General features: G+C 39.3%; 3 protein-coding genes across 10 annotated transcripts in view; 2 read left to right on the plus strand and 1 right to left on the minus strand.

Moving 5' to 3' along the window:
- Window positions 1–20,265, plus strand: part of MRPL30 (mitochondrial ribosomal protein L30) — a 37,797-nt gene that overhangs the window by 4,591 nt on the left and 12,941 nt on the right. For 2 of the 6 annotated variants that reach the window (XM_032397306.1, XM_032397301.1), the window contains exon 1: window positions 20,057–20,146. The exons of 2 other annotated variants lie outside the window; for them this stretch is intronic. In XM_032397306.1, the coding sequence (XP_032253197.1) occupies window positions 20,105–20,146 (42 nt within the window). In that variant the 5' untranslated portion in view covers window positions 20,057–20,104. Of the gene's footprint in view, window positions 1–20,056; window positions 20,147–20,265 lie in introns of those variants that run through there. 2 more of the 6 variants (XM_032397303.1, XM_032397304.1) reach the window with 2 other exon arrangements.
- On the plus strand, window positions 159–1,388 carry LIPT1 (lipoyltransferase 1). The gene has a single exon (XM_032397298.1). The coding sequence runs from the start codon at window positions 220–222 to the stop codon at window positions 1,339–1,341; it is 1,122 nt and encodes a 373-aa protein (XP_032253189.1). The 5' UTR covers window positions 159–219; the 3' UTR covers window positions 1,342–1,388.
- MITD1 (microtubule interacting and trafficking domain containing 1) lies at window positions 399–19,978 on the minus strand. 3 transcript variants are annotated; one of them, XR_004298498.1, is made up of 8 exons: window positions 19,771–19,978; window positions 14,713–14,814; window positions 12,487–12,623; window positions 12,320–12,406; window positions 11,481–11,596; window positions 10,585–10,645; window positions 9,192–9,380; window positions 399–480 (listed from the first exon to the last, which is right to left on the minus strand). XR_004298498.1 is itself a non-coding variant. In XM_032397299.1 (7 exons), the coding sequence occupies exons 1-7, from the start codon at window positions 19,919–19,921 to the stop codon at window positions 9,276–9,278; spliced, it is 759 nt and encodes a 252-aa protein (XP_032253190.1). In that variant the 5' UTR covers window positions 19,922–19,978; the 3' UTR covers window positions 7,873–9,275. The 3 variants fall into 3 exon arrangements, 2 of the variants coding, with proteins under 2 accessions (XP_032253190.1, XP_032253191.1); XM_032397299.1 differs by lacking the exon at window positions 399–480 and having other exon boundaries at window positions 7,873–9,380; XM_032397300.1 differs by lacking the exon at window positions 399–480 and having other exon boundaries at window positions 9,288–10,475.

Below are 20,265 nucleotides of genomic sequence, written 5' to 3' on the forward strand. Positions count from 1 at the left end.
ATTTTTTTTTTTTTTTAAGATTTTATTTATTTATTTGACAGAGAGAGAGAGAGAACAAGCAGGGGGAGCGGCAGAAGGAGAGGGAGAAGCAGACTCCCCGCTGAGCAGGGAGCCCAATGCGGGACTCGATTCCAGGACCCTGGGATCATGACCTGAGCCAAAGGCAGATGCTTAACCAACTGAGCCCCCCAGGCGCCCCAGTCTTCTATTTTTAAAAGCATGCTGATCCCATTTTCAATGAAGAATTGCTTCCAGTTACTTTGTAACCTCAAGGTCCCAGCAGCTGGCTTTAAGAACACAGTAAAAAGTGGGCTCATTTTACAGTCCATTTCCAGTGATGTTTATCAAAATCTGGCTGTAGAAGACTGGATCCATGACCATATGAATCTAGAAGGCAAGCCGGTTCTTTTCTTGTGGAGAAATTCCCCCTCTATTGTAATAGGTAGGCATCAGAATCCTTGGCAGGAATGCAACCTGAATCTGATGAGAGAAGAAGGTATAAAACTGGCTCGGAGAAGAAGTGGAGGAGGAACAGTCTACCATGATATGGGTAATATCAATTTGACTTTTTTTACAACCAAAAAAAAGTATGATAGAATGCAGAACCTAAAATTAGTTGTGAGGGCTCTGAATGCTGTCCAACCCCAGCTGGATGTACAGGCCACCAAAAGATGTGACCTTTTACTGGATGGACAGTTTAAAATCTCAGGAACAGCTTCTAAGATTGGCCGGACTTCTGCTTACCACCACTGCACTTTATTGTGTAGTACCGATAGAACCTTCTTGTCGTCTTTGCTGAAGAGCCCTTACCAAGGGATCAGGAGCAATGCCACTGCTAGCATACCTTCCACAGTAAAAAATCTTTTGGAAAAAGATCCCACTCTGACCTGTGAAGTACTCATGAATGCTATTGCGACAGAGTATGCTGCTTATCATCAAATTGATAATCATATCAACCTAATAAACCCAACAGATGAGACACTATTTCCTGGAATAAATAACAAAGCCAAAAAACTACAGACCTGGGAGTGGATATATGGCAAAACTCCAAAGTTTAGTATAAACACTTCCTTTAATGTATTATATGAACAGTCGCATTTGGAAATTAAAATATTCATAGACATAAAGGGTGGAAGGATTGAAATCTGTAATATTGAAGCACCTGATCATTGGTTGCCACTGGAAATATGTGACAAATTAAATTCAAGTTTTATTGGCAGTAAGTTTTGCCCAAATGAAATTACTGTGCTAACAAATATTTTACATAGAACATGTCCAGAAGATGATGAACTACACAGTAAATGGAATATTCTCTGTGAAAAAATTAAGGGAATAATGTGATTCCAAATAAATTTCTTAATATTAACAGTTTTTATGAGATAATAAAATGTTCAAAGTACATTGTATGTCTTTTTTTTTAGTAATCTCTACACCCAACATGGGGCTTGAACTCACAACCCTGAGATCAAGAGATCAAGAGTCATATGCTCTACCAACTGAGCCAGCCAGGCATCCTCATCATTTGTCTCTTAAAAAAGACCTAGCCTCTTTCAGTAACTATTCCCCATTAGGAATTGTCACCTAGTCCATAGTTTCTTATGGCCTGTAGGATACTCTCTTTCTTCAATGATTTTTTTTTTTTTTTAATCTAGCACACATATATCTGCTCCTTTCTCTGTTACCATCATGGGGGTGTATATGATATTCAACACTGTGATCTCTGAGTTAGTTCTTTTTCTTACCTCTAAGGAATATAACCCAGGCTTCTTGTCACCTCTGATACCTTAAACTCTAAAATTCTTCCTTTTAACTATACAGTTGACCCTTGAATAGTGGGTTTGAACTGCATGGTTTCAATTATATGTAGATGTTTTACAGTGCTATAAATATATTTTCTCTCATGATTTTTAAGTAACATTTTTTCTAGCTTTATTGTAAGAATACAGTATATAATACAAAATATGTCTTGATGATTACTAGTAAAGCTTCTGGTCAATAGGCTAACTAGTTAAGTTTTTGGGGAGTCAAAAGTTCTATGTGGATTTTCAACTGTGCCATGGTCAGCACCTCTTAACCCCCACATTATTTGTCAGCTGAACTTTCTTATCGACCATCCTTTCCTGTTAAATTAAGCCCACTGCACTTTTCTAAGCCCTTAACCCTCCAAATCTCTTGCTTCATCTCCCTTCCTATCCATCCCTGAATTCTTTCAAGTATACTGTCTTACCTTACCAGCATTCTCATTTGCTTTTCTCTCTTGACCTACAATGGCCATTGTTTTATTATTATTATTCCATCAACTGGTATTTTACTCCTGTCATACCCAGATGGCAGGCAATGCTGGAAGAAAATTCACATAATCATGCAGATGAACCCAATTTCATATTTATATGTATCCCCTATTTGTGTCAGATTCAATTCCTCTCCATTGACTCCCTCATTCTTCAGAGGCCTTATTCATAAATGTTTCCACTTTTCTTAAACTCAGAACTCCACTTCTCTTGTCACAAACCTTGACTCATAATTTGACAGTGGAGGCCTTCATAAATGAGCTCCTTCAGCACCCGATTTCCTCTCAGCATTTCTCATTCATTCTCAAATAACACCTTTTCCTTAAGGCTAGTTGTACCTGGATCTTTGTCCTTTCCAACCTATTTGGGCCTTCTACTATTAAATACTTACTTTTTTATCTTACATTTTCTCTCTTCACTTACTGGATCCTTACACATAGTGAATGAACATGCTTATGTCTCTTCTTTCCCCAGAACCCCTGCCTAAGGTTTTGTTGTGTCTCTACATCTCTTCATCGCCAAATTTCTTCAAGGAGTAACATCACTGCCAACCACTTCGTGTCTCTGCAGTTCATTCACATACTACTCTGATTTCTACAGTATTTACTGTGTGTTTTTTGAATGCCTACTATGTGCCAGGTACTTTGTAGTTGTTGGATGTTCATGGTGAATGAAAGAGACTTACCTCAGGAATTGACAGTTTAGTGTACTGGCTTTTGAACTCCTTAAAAACTAGAGTAAAAAAATATATTTTATATTATATATTAGCACAGATATTATCTATACCTAACAAGTTTTACAATGCAATGTTTATCCTATACTATTTCCTTATTTGACATTTTATATTTGATTTTATTTCATCTTTTAAAAATTATTTTAACACCCATTAATAGGTCAAGACCGGAGTTTAAGAAACAGGAGCCTAGGGTGCCTGGGTGGCTCAGTTGGTTAAGCGACTGCCTTCGGCTCAGGTCATGATCCTGGAGTCCCGGGATCGAGTCCCACATCAGGCTCCCTGCTCAGCGGGGAGTCTACTTCTCCCTCTGACCCTCCTCCCTCTCATGCTCTCTGTCTCTCATTCTCTGTCTCGCAAATAAATAAAATCTTAAAAAAAAAAAAAAAAACAGGAGCCTAATAGGAAATGTGGACAAACAAATCAGTATATAATTATAAAGCAAGAAAAGCCTAGGTAGTTCTAACAGACAATAATAGGGGCTGCCTCGCTAGAGCTATCAGGGAGCGGACATTGAAATGGAGACCTGAAGAATGAGAAGAAAGCAGCCAAGCAGAGGAGTGGGGAGGAGAGTATTCCCAGTTTTATCAGTTATTTGCCTCTTTTAACAAACCACTCCAAAACTTAGTGGCTTAAAACAACATTTATTTTATTCACAAATCTACAATTTGAGCTTTGATGGGGATAGCACATATGATCCAGTGGCATTGGCTAGGACAGCTTAAAGAGCTGAAATACCTGCTTCAAGATGGTTCACATGGCTGGCAAGTTGGTGCTGGCAGTTGGCTGGGAGCTCAGCTGGAGCTATGGGTTGAGGGCTTCAATTCCTTTCTACCTGGGCCTAATCAAGGCTGTCTGAACTTCCTCACAGCATGGTAGCTGTATTCCCAGAACAAGTGACTCAAGAAAGCCCAACAGAAACTATTTCCTTTTATACCTTGTCTTGGAAGCAATTTATATAGTCACACGTGCATCCAAATCCAAGAGGAGAGAACATCGATAGCCACCTCTCTATGGGAGGAATGTCAAAGTCATTATAAAAATTACCCTTATTTTAACCATTTTTATAAAGTATAATCTACCACACAACAGCATACAGGAAGCCCTAAAGCAGGTAAAAGCTAGGGTTGTTGATGGTGTCGAAGGATAAGCAAACTGAAGTGTGGGAACAAGGGGAGAATGGAGCAAGATGAGGATAAAGAGAAGAGACCAGATCATGTAGGGACAGATAGCCCAAGGTAGACCTAGATCTTATTTTAAGTGCAATGACACTGCAGTTGTTATATTCTGTCTGCTCTGTGGAGAATGGATTGGAGGGAGAGAAAATAGGAAGCAGAAAGCCACTTGGGAGACTACTGCAGGAATCCCAGCACAGGTAATACTGGCAGTAGCCATGGAAAGATGCTGACATTGTGTTAAGCCCTTGTCAAAAATTAAGGATGATTTCTATTTTCAGGACAAGGTTTAATTCTGATTCCTTTTAAAAAGGGAAACAATAAAGCAGTATATATTAGTTTGCTAGGGCTACCATAATAAAATACCACAGATCAGGTGGCTTAAACAATAAAAATGTATTTTCTCACAGTTCAGGAGGCTGGGAAGTTCATGATAAAAGTGCTGGTGGGTTTGGTGTCTCCTGGGGCCTCTCTTCTTGGCCTGCAGATAGCTGCCTTCTTGCTGTATGCTCACATGGTCTTTCTGTTATCGGACAGAGGACCAGTTCCAAACTCGCTGCTTGAAAGCCAATGCTCAAGAGACAAGTGTTGGTGGGAAAGGAAAGGTTGCTTTATTGAGGAAGTTGGCAACCTGGAAAAATGGCAGATTAACATCTCAAAGACCCATCTTCCCTGTCCAGGGGAAACATATTTTTAAAAGGGAAGGTGCAGGAAATGGTGAGGGGGCTATGTGGAGAAGTTGGTGCTTAGCAGTTAATCATCTGTCCTCAAAAAATCTTTCAGAATCCTCTGCTCTACCAATAATCAAGGCTCCTAGGTGGTCTCTCAGTAAAGGATGCCCCTGCAGCCCAACAAGCCACATCCTGGGAAGGCAGTCCGGACTCTTCCCCCTATACCAGGAATCAAGGCTCCCAGAGTCTCTTACTGAGAATGCCATGGTCAGTGGAAGCTGTTTTTGTGTGGTCAGGCCTTATCTTCTGGAAAGTCTGGTTCTTTGGTCCTCAAGGCTAGCAGTCTGCAGGATCTCAAGGGAAGCAGGTTAGTACTGCTACAAACTGGGATTTAGGTCTGCAAGCAAGGAGTGAATAAGCTTGAAGCACATTAACCCTTAAGACCAATTGGGGTGCTGTTACATTTCCTCTGAGTGTGCATATCTGTGTCAAAATTTCCACTTCTTATAAGGACACCAATTTTACTGGATTAGGGTCTTCTCTAAAGACATCATTTTAACTCTATAACTCTTTGAAGACCTTATCTCCAAATACAGTTCGATTCTGAGGTACTGGAGGTTAGGATTTTAACATGTGAATTTAGCTCTTATGAGCTCTTTTCTTTTCATGTAACTGAGTGGATCCACATCTCATCCCTTTTTTTATGAAGGGGAGAGGCAGGGGGCGCCTGGGTGGCTCAGTCGTTGAGTGTCTGCCTTCAGCTCAGGTCATGATCCCAGGGTCCTGGGATCCAGCCCCGAGTCAGCTCCCTGCTCAGCGGGAAGCCTGCTTCTCCCTCTCCCACTCCCCCTGCTTGTGTTCCCTCTCTCGCTGTGTCTCTCTCTGTCAAATAAATGAATAAAATCTTTTAAAAAAAGGGGAGGGGGAAGAGGCAGGAGTGGGCACACAGGGTTTTGCCTGCAACTGGTTCCCTCAGTGTGGGAGCAGAGTAAGTGAAAGGGATTTTACTTTTCAAGTGGCTCTGGGGACAAACACAATTGGCAGTCTAACCATTTTTCATTTGAGTCAGGTTTCATAGGTCCTTCTGTTCTTTTCCAGCAATATTAAACAGCAAATAAACAATTTTGAAGAGATTTCTCATAAGCATATTTTTTACGCACTACATTTGCTGCAACGTGTGGAAGTTACCTTCCAAGAAAGGTATAAAAATCCTGATATGATGTGCTTTGGGGCAATAAAGCACTCGTGATTTTCTGATACCATCTGTTTGTCAAGATCGAGAATATCATCAGGTGAAAGGTGTTAAGGGCTTCAAGATCCAAAAGGGAAATTTAACAAGCATCACCTGGAATAGAAAAGGCATGTTTTGCAGCTAGAGTCCACAGAATTTTCTGATTGTTTCCATATGAGGATAAAGGAGATAAAGAATCAAGAACGACTCCTAGATTTCTTATTTGAGCAACTGGATGGATGGGAGTAAACACAGGGAGTGGGGGAGTGTGTTTCCAAAGTTCAGTTGCAGCATCCTATATTTGAAATGACTGTGTGCTTCTGAAATGCCAGAGGAAATGCCAAATAGGCAGCTGAATATATGAGATCATAGCTCCAAGGAAAAGTTTTGGCTTAATTTATATATTTAGGAGTTGACAGCATATACATAGTATTTTAAGTCGTGAAAATGGATAATTGGGAACTTTTATAATTCATCTTACAGCATAAAGTATTTAGCCCCTGAGTCCCCTCACTCTTTGGGGGATTCTCCAACTTAAGAAACCTTGCTGTGAGACAGAACCCACCTGCTGGAGAGGTCATCAAGAGGATGTGACTGCCAGTTGACCCTTGAACTGGATATGGGCAATCGAAGGCTCTTTACACCCTCCCCTGTCCTTAGAATGTGTGTTCTGCCCACTGCTCCCACACCAGGAGCCACTTCAAGGACTCAGCCTTGAGAGAGTACTTTGTTACTGAGACTATCTGGATTGTATATGTGACTTGAATCCCATCAAGGCCTCCATGAACTCTTGAGATTCTGCAGGCATGTGCGGAGATTACTTATCTTGTAGCCACCCAAGACAAGCCTCATATGTAAGTTCCGTTGCTTATTAAACCCCATCTACCAAGTGGTCTGCCTCTTTCTTCAGTCTCTCCCTGCCCTGAGTGTACGGAGGCCAGTTTTGAATTTCACCTGGGGAACTCCAAAAATGGCAAATCAACAACACTCCTCTCTATGGAAACTGAAATTTTCACTGTACTCCTTTCCTAGTCTCTCTTGAATCTAGGGTGAGGGCACATGACTTAGGCTCTGCCAATCAGATGTACTTGCTTCAGACTCTGAATGGATCATGATGAAGTGAACCTGGGATGGTGAAAACCCTTCTCTGGCAGTTGTACCAGGGCCTGAATTTCTGGGGTAGCAAGGTGCTAAGAGTGGCAGTGTAGTGCCCAATAATTTAAGAGACAGAAGTGGTAATAAGGCTACTGAGTTCAGGCCTTGCCTTGGGGTCAGCAGTGGTATCATCTGATTAGTTCTGTGTTGTGAATCTAGATATGGCTTTTTTCATTGCAGAACTTCCAAGGCCAAGTCTGTACCTCTTGTGGTGATGGTATGAACTACCCACTATCTTTATAATCTCTTTTTTGCTTACATCAGGTAAGAGCAGTTTCTGTTGCTTTTCACTAAGAAATTACTGGTATAATCACTTGGGGGAGAGTGTAGATTAAAAAAAAAAGAGGTTACTACTTAGTATCTAATTTAGGAGAACGCCAATACTTAAAAGACAGGGTGGAGGAGAAAGAATGTTTCATGGAATTTGAGAGCTTTAAGAAGGGAGTGGCGAGGGGCGCCTGGGTGGCTCAGTCGTTAAACGTCTGCCTTCGGCTCAGGTCATGATCCTGGGGTCCTGGGATTGAGCCCCGCATCGGGCTCCCTGCTCCGCAGGAAGCCTGCTTCTCCCTCTCCCACTCCCCCTGCTTGTATTCCTGCTCTCACTGTGTCTCTCTCTGTCAAATAAATAAACAAAATCTTTAAGAAAAAAAGAAGAAGGAAGTGGCCAACTGGGTCAATTACTCCTGAAAGATCAAGTAATATGAAGGTTAAGTACCCACTGGATATGGTAATAATGGAAGTCATTGTTGACCTTGACAAGAGCAATTTCAGTGGAATGACTGGGTAGCCTGGTTGAAGTGAGTTGAAGTATTAATAGGTGGTAAGGAAATGGGAAAAAATTGTACAGAGAACTTCAAGAACAAAGAAATAGGGTGGGTGGTATCTGGCTGGGAATATCTGTACTGGCAGAAACAATGCAGCAGAGAGGGAGAGATCGCTAAAAGGACGAAGTCCTTGGTGAGGCTAATGGAGGCAAGACTGAGTTTACTTCCTGAAAATTTGGCTATCTTCCTTATAGATTAGTACTATTAACCCTTTCTCTATATGCTATAAATTTGATGTCATGTTAACTTTTTATGGTTCTCTCTACTCAAGTTTTCAATATTTACATGATCAAATCTTTTGCCTTTTCCTTTCCTTGATAATTCCTGGGTTTTGTGTTATACTTAGTACATTTAGTGGAGCTTTAAAAAAATTTTTTTTTCACTTAATTAGCTCTATTACAGAATAACCTCTATGTGGGGTAGAGATCTAATGTTTTTTCCAAACATTTATTGAATAGTCTACTCTTTCCCCACTAATATGAACCATATCTTTGTTGTGCATTAAGGACCCATACACACATTTACTTTCTCTCTCAGGTGTTTCCAGGCTCCTTATTCTACCCCACTGATTTGTCCATTCTTATGCCATACATTAAAAATATATATACATTGTAACTTTATGTCTTCATAGCTGGTCAAGCAAGTCTCCTAGTGTTAATCTCTTTGTCATTTAATTTATAAATTAACTTAGGGAGAGATGACATCCTATTTAAGCCTTCCCATTCAAGAATATAATTTGTCTTCCTAATTTTTTACATTCTTCCATAAAGTTTATAGTTTTCTCATACAGCTCTTGCACATTTCTTGATGTATTTAATAAGTAAATTGCATATGGTAGTCTTCTGATGTTCTAATTGGATCTGGGGATAGATTTCAAATACCTAGAATAATGGGTAGCATTATTGCTTTATCCACTACTATAAATAATGGATAGGTGCTCTTCCTTAAATATCAGTATTTCTTAGGCAGGACTCCTATGTGGGTTGGATAAAAGTTAATTTCATAGGGTTGTGAAATGCTGAATCTCTATAGTGATAGATTCAGATGCTCTAGAAGAAATCAGAGTGGTTACTTTAACATGAAAAGAAGGAGGTCTAATACATGTTCTCACCTGAATGAAAAGCCACTCTGCTTCCACATGCTGATAGGTACCTGGCAAAATAATCTACGATACTTTGCAGAAAGTAACTTCTGATTAGGTCCAACAACACTTGCTCTCCTGAGACCCTGAATTTCCATATAATAAAGCTTGGCAAACTGGCTTGAGTCTTTTCAGGTTCAGCATTACCAGCACCTGAACCTGAAAACATTAAAGAAAAACATTAGGAACTTTCCTGGAATCCCTTCTTGGTCTTTTATGCCAACTCAGTCAGGTGACTGCTGGCTCCCAGAGGTAAAACATAAACCTGGTGTCCAAGTCACCCAAGGACCACTCTGCCCAACCTTATTCCTGTGGCTTCTACCGGCTTTGGTCCTCCATGCTATTTAATCTTAAATGTAATCTTCAGTCTTCTCCAGATGAGATGTTTAGATGTGTATTCCTCAACACAAGTACTTCTGTTTCCCTCCATAGACTGGCTTAGTTTATTCTTTAAGCTTCTGGACTGCCCATTACTTCTACCTTTATCCCCAATCCCAACCTATCTCCATAGAACCTAGTCTTCGTCCCCAACCAGTCAACTGGCATCTGGATGGATGAGCTTACCCAGAACAGTTGATTCTAAGCTGCAAAGCTTTACAAATGTGCCAGCCAAGGTTGAATTAGCTGCAAAATGCCTCTGCATAACTAAGCAGGTTGATTTGCCTTTATGGAGTTAGGTAATATTGGATAAATTAATGTTGGTGAATTTCTACCAGGGACACTTAATTGTAATAAAATTAACATTTTTTTTTCCTGGTTATTAGACCCACAAGCCCATCTGTCTCTTAGAAGAGTACCCTAATCCGTGATTTTTCCTCCTGGACGCTAAATTCCCAGGGGCAAGATTAACATCCAATTCATCTTCATAATAGGCGCTCATTGTTTATTAATTCATTCTCCAACAGTCAAATAAAAGACAAGCTGGTAAAATGTTTAAATTAACCTTATGACTGGAAACACTGTAAATCTACTGACTGATGTATTTATAAAAATATTCAGGGTTGGTTACATAACTAAAAAATGGATCCATAAATTAGTAGAAATGTAAAAATTTATTGTTAAATTCATAATTATAGGAATGATCTGTCCAAAGTAACAACAACAAAATCAATATTCACTTAAAATAGAAATATATAATGCAAATTAAGCTACTACCCATCATATTTTTTTTGTGTGCTTATTATGAAAAATGTCCACTGTTGTTTCATGACATGGTCTTAAATCAAAATCACAATATCCAAGGGAAAAACGACTCTAAGAAAAGAAGAAAAGAGTTTTTTTTAATTAAAAAAAAACCCAAAGCCATGTTGTTAAAATGATACAAAAAGAGTGTAACATACTCACTCATAAGACTATATCCTACCTGTGGTTTCTTAAAATAATCAAGTCCTCTTCCAATCTTAATCATCCATCCATTGTTAAACCTGTTGAAATAGTATACAGTATTATACTCCAGACATTTAACTCAGACAGTTATCAAAGGTGTAGTGTAGCAAGCATCAGCAACATTTCCCCCTAACATAGAAAATCACTTTCTGCAGTGGCATGAGTTCAACCAAACCGGGCGTTACTCGTGGGCTATGTCTACAATGAAATAAAAACGTCCAAAGGAACCATCAGTTGATTTGATTAGCTGGTAACAAGTTTGACAATTCAATTAATCTTACTCTCGAATTTCAGATTTCTGACAAAACTTTCCTGTTCTGCTAAGTGTATTCAGGCAGACTATGGTGTGTTGCAGGGGTTCCCCTACCTAGAGATGGAGGACATAAGCAAGAAGAGCTCTGGATCCCGACCACAGTTACTCTAAACATATGAAAGCCACTGTGTTAAACAGAGGAACACACTACTAAAATACCTGCATATACTGTTTCCTTAAAGACACTGTAGCATACTGTCACACCTATGAGATTATTTAATAAACTATAAGAAATAAATACTAAGATCATCAGAATATTAACTATTATCATCAGAAAAGAAAATTATCCCAATACCATAACACTGTATGTATACTTGAATAGAAAAGTACTTCCTCTTCTTACATGAAATAGAACACATAAACTTGATTCCATTAGGAAATATGAAACTCAGACATAATAAGCCAGACTTTTTTTCTCAAAAGTGAAAAGATACTAAAATTGAGCTTTATTTAAAATTTTAATAAACTGAATATTTACATGAATTATATAAAACTTATTAAAAGAAATAAAAATAAGTATTTTCAACTGCATAAAAATTAAAATATTGCTATACACTAACCTAATTTCTCGGTCATGTACTGAAGAAGAATATTCTAATTCCAACAGCACCCCGTGATTCTGGAGTGACTCTTTTATTTCTTGCAGGCCACTACTTTGCTGCTGTTTCCCACTCCCCTGTTAATAGGAAGAATACAATTTTCTGTTCAGTTATTATCATTTTAAATTATCATTAAGTTGTGCAATGTGTATCATGGATGAATTAAAATGGGAAAGATTCTATACTAGTTTCAAAGTCTATTATCTCAAAGAAGCAACCAGAGTATGAAGTAGTTTAATAGCACTTGTTTTTATCAAAATAATTGGTTTTTTTTCTAATGTGTACATAACACAATTTTGTTCCATCTCCTAAAATGTATTTTAGTAATGCTGTTTAGTTATTCAGATTTTTAGTTACTCAGCTTTCTTTTCAAGTTAATCCTAGAAATCTGGTTGATTTAGAAGCATTCCTATTTAAGTCAAAATCAAGATGGAGATGCTCACTATCATTCTATGATCCACCAGAAGGCCAATACAATAAATCAAGAAAAAGAGATATAATCATTGGTAAAGAGAGACAAAATTGTCAACAGTGCAGACATGTGATCATCTCCTGGAACATCCAAGAGACTAAACTGACAAACTACTTGAATCAGAGAGTTGAGCAAAGTGGCCAAATGCAAGGTACAACAAAATCAGAAAAAAATCAACAGCATTTGGAAGATATTTTAGGCCTATTGTTAGATAATTCCCAAAGAAACAGTTCTAGCTGAAGCGGTGTCCACGTTTTCCTTGCTTAAACTATATCTCGTAACTGAATAAAGTTAATGAAGAAAAGAGTAAATGCTTCCAGATACTTACTTCATTCGGAGAGGTGAGAAGATGAATAGTTTTTACTTTACATGGTTTCTTAATAAGCATCTCACAAAATCGAAGAAAGTTATATAGCTGAAAGACATCGGGATAGGTTATTATTAACGCATATATTTTAAATAACATTTCATCATATTTTTGTACATTTCACCTACCTGATGAGTCTGTCTAATATAAGGATCTTGTATCCAAACTTCTGTAACTGTTTCATTAAGGTATTTTTGAAAAAGTGACTCATAACTGAAACCTGTTGCATTCTCTTCTATTTTAATCTGCTTGTGATATTTTCCATCTACAAAACACAAGTTTCAATAATAAAACCAGTGACCATTTATTTTCTTTTTACACATATTTACATACAATGATTAATCAGGATCAGATACAATATTTTTTTTTTTTACTTGACAGAGAGAGACACAGTGAGAGAGGGAACACAAGCAGGGGGAGTGGGAGAGGGAGAAGCAGGCCTCCCGACGAGCAGAGAGCCCGACGCGGGGTTCGATCCCAGAACCCTGGGATCATGACCCAAGCCAAAGGCAGACGCCTAACGACTGAGCCACCCAGGCGCCCCAAGAGTTAATTTTTTTTTAACTCCTCCACTCAGCAAACATTTCTGAATACCTACTACATATATATGAGACACAATGGAAGATGCTACATACAGAGATAAATAAGGCAAACAATTCCCTAAGTCATTTCTACCTTCATGGAGGCAAAGTAGGAAAGTCCAGAGATTTCTTGGAACAGGTTCTTGAGTCGAATCCTATAGACCAGGCAGTTTATTCAAGAGAATCCTATATGTAAAATGATAGCTGACATTCTGTCACCATAAGAAGAACCATAAGCTAGAACTCAGGGGCTACTTTGTCCTTCTCTTCAGATTTAAGCCTTTTTATGTCCTCAATTTAATAGCTAAAGTATTAAACATATAAATGCAGTATTATATGGAATTTAGAAGTCTTTCTTAGAACTTATAGACAGTATTTTAAGCAGAAATTTATACCACTTCTTAACAACCCAAGCCAAAGACTAGGATAGGATGCCACAGGATCCGTAAAATAGTTCCATTGTTTTTGTTCATTCCAAATGAATAATTATTGAATTCATTATCAAAGACCTTTAAGATTTTTTTAAAATATGACCCCTAATGGTAGTTTCTAACTTATATGATGGTTGCATATTTAAAGTTTGTTTAAAAACCAGTAGTTTGGATTCTGTTCCTAATATTTCCACAAATATAATGTTAGCAACTATGCATCAGTTTTCAAGCCAAGCTGGCCACATAGGTTAATTTAACCCAATGTATTCAAACCACAGTGATGATGGTACTATATTTCACCCATGTTCTAAAAGGAAATTTCATTGTACATTTCAATTTAGGGTGAAGGAAACACTATTTTATTTCCACTCCACAGAGAAGCTTGGGGAGGGGGGTACCCAGGGTATGGGCCCATACAGAATACTAGGAAGAGGTGGGGGAGGGCTGTATAAGGACGTGAGGAACAGCAGCTGAGGGCTGCACTGTTGCTGTTTTTTTTTTTAATAAAGTTTTGAAAAGATTTTATTTATTTACTTATTTATTTAGAGAGCAGGGGGCGGGAAGGGGCAGAGGGACAGAGAGAATCTTAAGCAGACTCTGTGCTGCCTGCACACAGAGCCCAACACAGGGCTCGATCTCACGACCCTGAGATCAAGACCTGAGCTGAAACCAAGAGTAAGACACTTAATAGATTGCAACACCCAGGCGCCCCTGGAGGCACTGGTTTCTTGAGGGCAGTAGTAACTTTGGCTAAAAAAAGCGGAGTGTGCCAGACAAAGGTGGCGATGACCATTTATAGACATGTTTGTAATCTGCATGCTCATGAGTAGAGAACTAATAATAAGTAGGGAAGGACACCTACAGCATCTCCAGTCATGGAAGTGCAACACTGAAATGTTTTGATTCACAACAAAATCCTAAAGAAGTCCCAGAAGCTTATTTAGCTACTTCAACATTTTGGTCATTTTATAAAGGGAAATACAAATAAAATACAGGATTTACATTCTCTATTTCTGTGTAGTATTATTTCAACTGCAGTCCATACATAAGCTTCATGGGGATCTGTGAATTCCTTAAAAGAGCATGCAGAGTTCTGCAGTATGTATAGCTCTCATCAGATTCTCAACAGGGTATGTGAAAACCACTTCCCCCCAGGATCCCCCCCAAAAAGGCTAAGGATAGCTTATGTATAGGGAAGTGGAAATGCAAAGTAAACCTGTAGGCTCCCAAGGATAAACGGTCCAGACCACAAAGAGTTCCAAAAGGCAGAGCCAGAAACACTGCAGGAAATGGGCTTTGTCACAATAGCTTATAGACACATTCTGTAAATCAGCCTCTTTACCTTCTTTTTCTTGATCCAAGTATTTCTTCACTATTTCTGCTCTATCCATGTAGCCAGTAATTTGTTTTCTGAGATTACATTTCTTTGTATCATCTTTGGTACCTACAAATTAAAAAATACATTCTGAAATTTCCAAATAGTTTTTCTAATGAGTACAGGCATTATTTCCAGTTTCTCAAGTCTTCCACAAATTTCCTATCCTTCAGCATGGTTTGCCTCGGTCCTAAAATGCACAAATGGGCTCAAATTTGCCTTGATCATGCAAGACCTTCATTTTTACACTAAGTCTCTGAAACAGCTTTATTTAGGAGTGGAGATTCTGACACTGTGTCTCACTGGCGGGGACACCAAATTTGGTGAGCTAACAAAGATGGCTTATTACATGTCAAACGTGAGTCTGAGAACTATTTTGTCCTAATCAACCACAAGTCTGAAGTCTTAGCATAATCAAAAATAGCAAACAATACCTATCTTTCTTCCACAAAACCAGCTTCTCTTCCAGACTTCCCCATTATAGTTCATTTTCCCAGCCACCCCAAAAATGTAAGGTATTTTTTTTTTAATAACATTATCAATAAAATTTTACCCCAAGCCCCACGCCCCAAAACCCAATCAGTCACCAAATCACTTCTGGTTTCTTCATTCCTTCCTTTTGATATTGCTTATATTTTCCATAATAATTTCATTTTTAAACTCCCAGTTTTAAAAATATTTTAATTTTGTATTTATATAAAAATTGCAATACAATGGTACAGTACCCTTTCACCCAGACTCCCCTAATATTAACATATCATGTAAGTATAGTACAATTATCAGAGTTAGGAAATTAACACTGATACACTATTAACTCATCCACAAACCAATTTTCCCACTAAAGAAAGTTTGTTTTCTGGTTCAGGATCCTACACAGCATTTACTTGTCATGTCTTCTTGGTCTCCTCCAATCTGTAATAGGTCCTTGGCCTCTCTCTACCTTTTATGATTTTGACATTTGGGGAAAACCGTGCTCAGTTATTTGTAGGATGTCTCTCATTTGGGGCTGTTGGTGTTTTCTCATGATTAGATTGAGGTTATGCCTTTTTGGCAAGAAAATCATGAAAGCATGCCCTTCTCAGTGGGTACATGATGTCGATATGTGTTATTACTGGCAATGTTAACTTTGATCACATGGTAATTGAAGACTACTCCACTGTAAAATCACTATTTTGTCCTTTGTAATTAGTAAGTATCTTGTGGGAAGATACCTTGTTTCTCATCACTTTGACCCACTAATTTTAGCATCCATTGATGGTCCTTGCCTGCAACAATTATAACTAGAGTGTCTGTCAAACAGAGATTTTCTATTTCCATCATTCCTATTTAATTTATTAATTTGGAATGCTACTGTAAGGAAGAGCTGTCCCTTCTCCTCCATCTATTTATTTATGCAATGATCGATTTATATCAATATGGACTCATGCATATTTATTTTAGTCTGTGGGTTGTAATCCAATACTATTGGTTTTTAAAGTTTGTATTTAAATTCCAGTTAGTTAACATACATTGTAATATTAGTTTCAGGTTACAATATAGTAATTCAACACTTCCATATATATCACCCAGTGTTCATCACAAGTGTACTCCTTAATCCCCATCACTTATTTAACCCATCCCTCTAGGCACCTCCCTTTTGGTAACCATCAGTTTGTTCTCTATAGTTATGAGTCTGTTTCGTGGTTTGCCTCCCTCTTTTTTTTTTTTTTTTTCCTCTCTGCTGGTTTGTATCTTAAATTCCATATATGAGTGAAATCATATGGTTATTTGTCTTTCTCTGACTTACTTCGCTTAGCATAATACTCTCTAGCTCCATCAATGTCATTGCAAATGGCAACACTATTATTTTCTTGTTCCAATTTTATCAGCTTTGGCTTTGAGAGCTCCTTTGTGCTGGCCCCTACCCATTTGACATGACCCATCATATTTTGAGCACTTCCTTGCTTTCTGGTGCAAAATGTTTTAAACTCATCTTGTGTTTACCCTGCCCCAGCCCTGGAATCAACCATTTTTCCAAGAAGCCCTGGTTTCTTTGTTGGAGAATGGTATGAAGAAATCCAATTCTGGGTGCTGAGTGTACTCGTTGCCACTAAGGAAGTCCTGTCACTACTTCTAGACCCTTTTAGTCAACGTGGCTAGAAAGTATATGTACGGTTAATAACACACACGTACATCTGCGTTTATTTCTGTGTCTATCCATCTGCATATATATTAAAAACCACAAGTTCATGATCATAACTTTGATCCCACAGGGTTCATTCTAGCCCTCTCCCTCTACTTATGTGTAACTTCTTTTATTAACCACAATATATGTACTGGCTTGTTTAAGCCTAGTATAGACACAATTGTTCTCTGTCATTCAAGTGGGAGGAAAGACAACAATAAAAGTAAATTGGTGGGGCACCTGGGTGGCTCAGTTGGTAAGCGTCTGCCTTCAGCTCAGGTCATGATCCCAGGGTCCTGGGATCCAGCCCCACATCAGGCTCCCTGCTCCTTGGGAAGCCTGCTTCTCCTTCTCCCACTCCCCCTGCTTGTGTTCCCTCTCTCGCTGTGTCTCTCTCTGTCAAATAAATAAATAAAATCTTTAAAAAAAAAAAAAAAGTAAATTGGTAAAATACGTGTGTTAGATTGTGGTAAGTGCTATTAAAAGGATAAGGGAGTCCTAGGATGGGGTTGTAATTTTATACAGAAGGTCAGGGAAGGCCTCACAGAGAAGGTAATATTTGTTTTTTTTGGGGGGGTTGTTTGTTTTAAAGATTTTATTTATTTGAGAGAGAGAGAGAGAGAGAGAAAGAGAGAAAACACAAGCAGGGGGAGCTACAGAAGGAGAGGGAGAAGCAGGCTCCCCACTGAACAGGGAGCCTGATGTGGAGCTCGATCCCAGGACCCTGAGATCATGACCTGAGCTGAAGGCAGATGCCCGACTGAGGTACCCAGGCACCCCCCCCTTTTTAAAGATTTTATTTACTTATTTGACACAGAGAAAGAGCAGAGAAGGTAATATTTGTATAACGAAAGGAAAGAGAGGGAATATGCTATACAAATATTTGGGAGAACATATTCCTAATAGAGACAATCCCTACATGCAACTTTAATTACATCACTCCTTTGTAAAAACTTTAAATGGTTTCTCCCTGTCTATGGAATGAGTTAAAATCTAGCGGTCAAGGCCATCCACACTGTGTTCCAAGCCTCAATCTACCTTTAAACTTTACTTCTCACTCTTCCTCTATAGACACATGCTGGGACCAAACTGAACCACTTATTTGGTAAACTAGCACAGACAGAATTTAAACACTTAGCTGAATTTCATTTCTGAAATTCTACTTACTTCTCCAAAGCCCCTGTCAAAAGCCACCTCCACCTTTCCTCCCCCAAATGACCTTTAATTGTTTATTTCCTCATTGTACTTGTCTATACCCTCTCCTGGCACTTACTCCCAATATAGAGTTATTTGCATTTCTATCTTAATCTGTAAGATTACATCACTGTCTCTATAACCTCTGTAGAATCAGCGGAGCACACTGGAGCAAAACTGTGATTCTCCTGATTCAGATTCCCAGAGTGCCAAAACTTGAGCAGTGCTCCACCTGACAACCCTAGGGCACCAGAACTTTAGCAGTGCTCCACCTGACCAACACTGTACAGTCTCTTTTTGGCGGTCAGTATACCAGAGTCTTTTAAGCCTTGGGTTCCAACTGTGACTCTACTAATTGTGGAGAAGCTTAATGTTATGCTGCAAATGAGGATAACATCACCTCCTACCTCATAGGGCAATTGTAGGGATGAAACAAGATCATGATTTTGATGTACTCTGCACAGTGCCAGCACTCAGCACTCATAAATGTAACTACTCTTATCTTCATCATCATCATCATCATCATCAAATGGGCTTTCCCAAGAACTTTTATAGTTCTTTTTTTCAAGATTTTATTTTATTTGAGAGAGTGGGCGCACACGAGTGGGGGGAGGGGCAGAGGGAAACGGAGAAGCAGACTCCCCGCTGAGCGTGGAGCCCAATGCGTGGCTCTATCCCAGAACCCCAAGATCACGACCTGAGTTGAAGTCGGACGCTTAACCGGCTGAGCCACCCAGGCGCCCCTGTAGTTTTACAGTTCTGACAAAAGCACCCAACCTTGAAGGGCGCCCTCTGCTGTCTTTTCAAAGCTTCTGTAACACTTAGGCTAAAAGGCACACAGGGGAGATCGTAGGCCAGACTGGGAGCCCCAGAGGGTGGGGAGCAGGGGCTAGTCTTAAATCAGTTTAATACCTAGTTACTGGGTGTTTACTATGGGCCAGGGATTGTACTAGTTGTTAATGGTTATTTGGGTACTTCTCAACATTGAATAACTACATGACAAAGTCTCGCTGCCTCACCCACTATGCATTTCTCACACTGAATTTCAGTACACACGTTTCTTAGAATTCTTTTTTCTTTTACCGCTACGTGATTTTATTTTTGTTTACTTCTAACCAAAATATCTAAACAGAAAAGTAATAATAGTGTAATGAACACCCCTATTACCCATCACATAGATTTAAGGATTGTTAGCATTTTGCCACATGCTCCAACTGTTTTTTTTTCCCTAAAATTAAATTCAGACATCATGACAAATTCTTCCCAAGACACTTCAGTCTACATCTCTAAAAATCAAAGACAGTTTTCGACAAAACCATACTGCTTAACAAAATCAGTAATTTGAGTGTTACCCAATCCATATTCAAACTTCCCAAACTGATCCAAAAATGTCTTTTACATTTCGTTCAAAACTAGTCCTACCAAGGTTTATATATTACATTTTATTCTGTCTCTTAAAAATCTAGAGTATTGTCCCTCTTTTCTGATGACATCAATCTATTAAAGATATAAAAGAAACCAGTCCACTTGTTCTGTAGAATATCCACCTTCCGTATTTGACTGCTTCCTAGTGGTGCACAAGAAGGATTTTTAACTTTCACTCCGCCCCAGACACAGCGGGATCCAGTTCCTTTCTTCTAGTCCTCTCTCCACCGCTCCCTGCTCACCTCTGAGAACCTGCATGAGCAGGTCTATCCCCTCCTGGTAACACACCAGAGCCTGCTGGTACCGGGACTCCGAGTCTAGTTCTACCGCCCGCTTTAACACCGTGAATGCAGCCACGCTCTGGGGATCCAGCTCCTTCCCGGACTTCGCCATAGTTCCGAAACTCCCCTGCGCCCCAAACTCAACCAGACCCTAGCCAGCCGGCCGCGCTTCCGGGGGCGATCACGTGACATCAGTGCGCCTGCGCTCTTTTTATGGCCGTTGAATGGGCGGGCCGTGGCCGGAGCTAAAGTGCGCGGGGTCACAGTTGTTGCACGCCGTGACGGCTGGGGTTGAATGCAGCGGTTGGTGATCTTTCCTCTTTTCTTCTTTCATTCGGTAAGTTCAGTCTGAACAACATTTAGCAGTAGCTGGTGAGAGGGGAATGAATGGCGGAGAGTATTGCCTTTTTGCCAGGAGTACGTACCTGGGAACGCTATGGAGATGACTGTTGGTTT

The sequence above is a fragment of the Phoca vitulina genome, unplaced genomic scaffold (genome assembly GCF_004348235.1).
Source record: "Phoca vitulina isolate PV1807 unplaced genomic scaffold, GSC_HSeal_1.0 scaffold98, whole genome shotgun sequence".
In the NCBI taxonomy this organism is placed as follows: domain Eukaryota; kingdom Metazoa; phylum Chordata; class Mammalia; order Carnivora; family Phocidae; genus Phoca; species Phoca vitulina.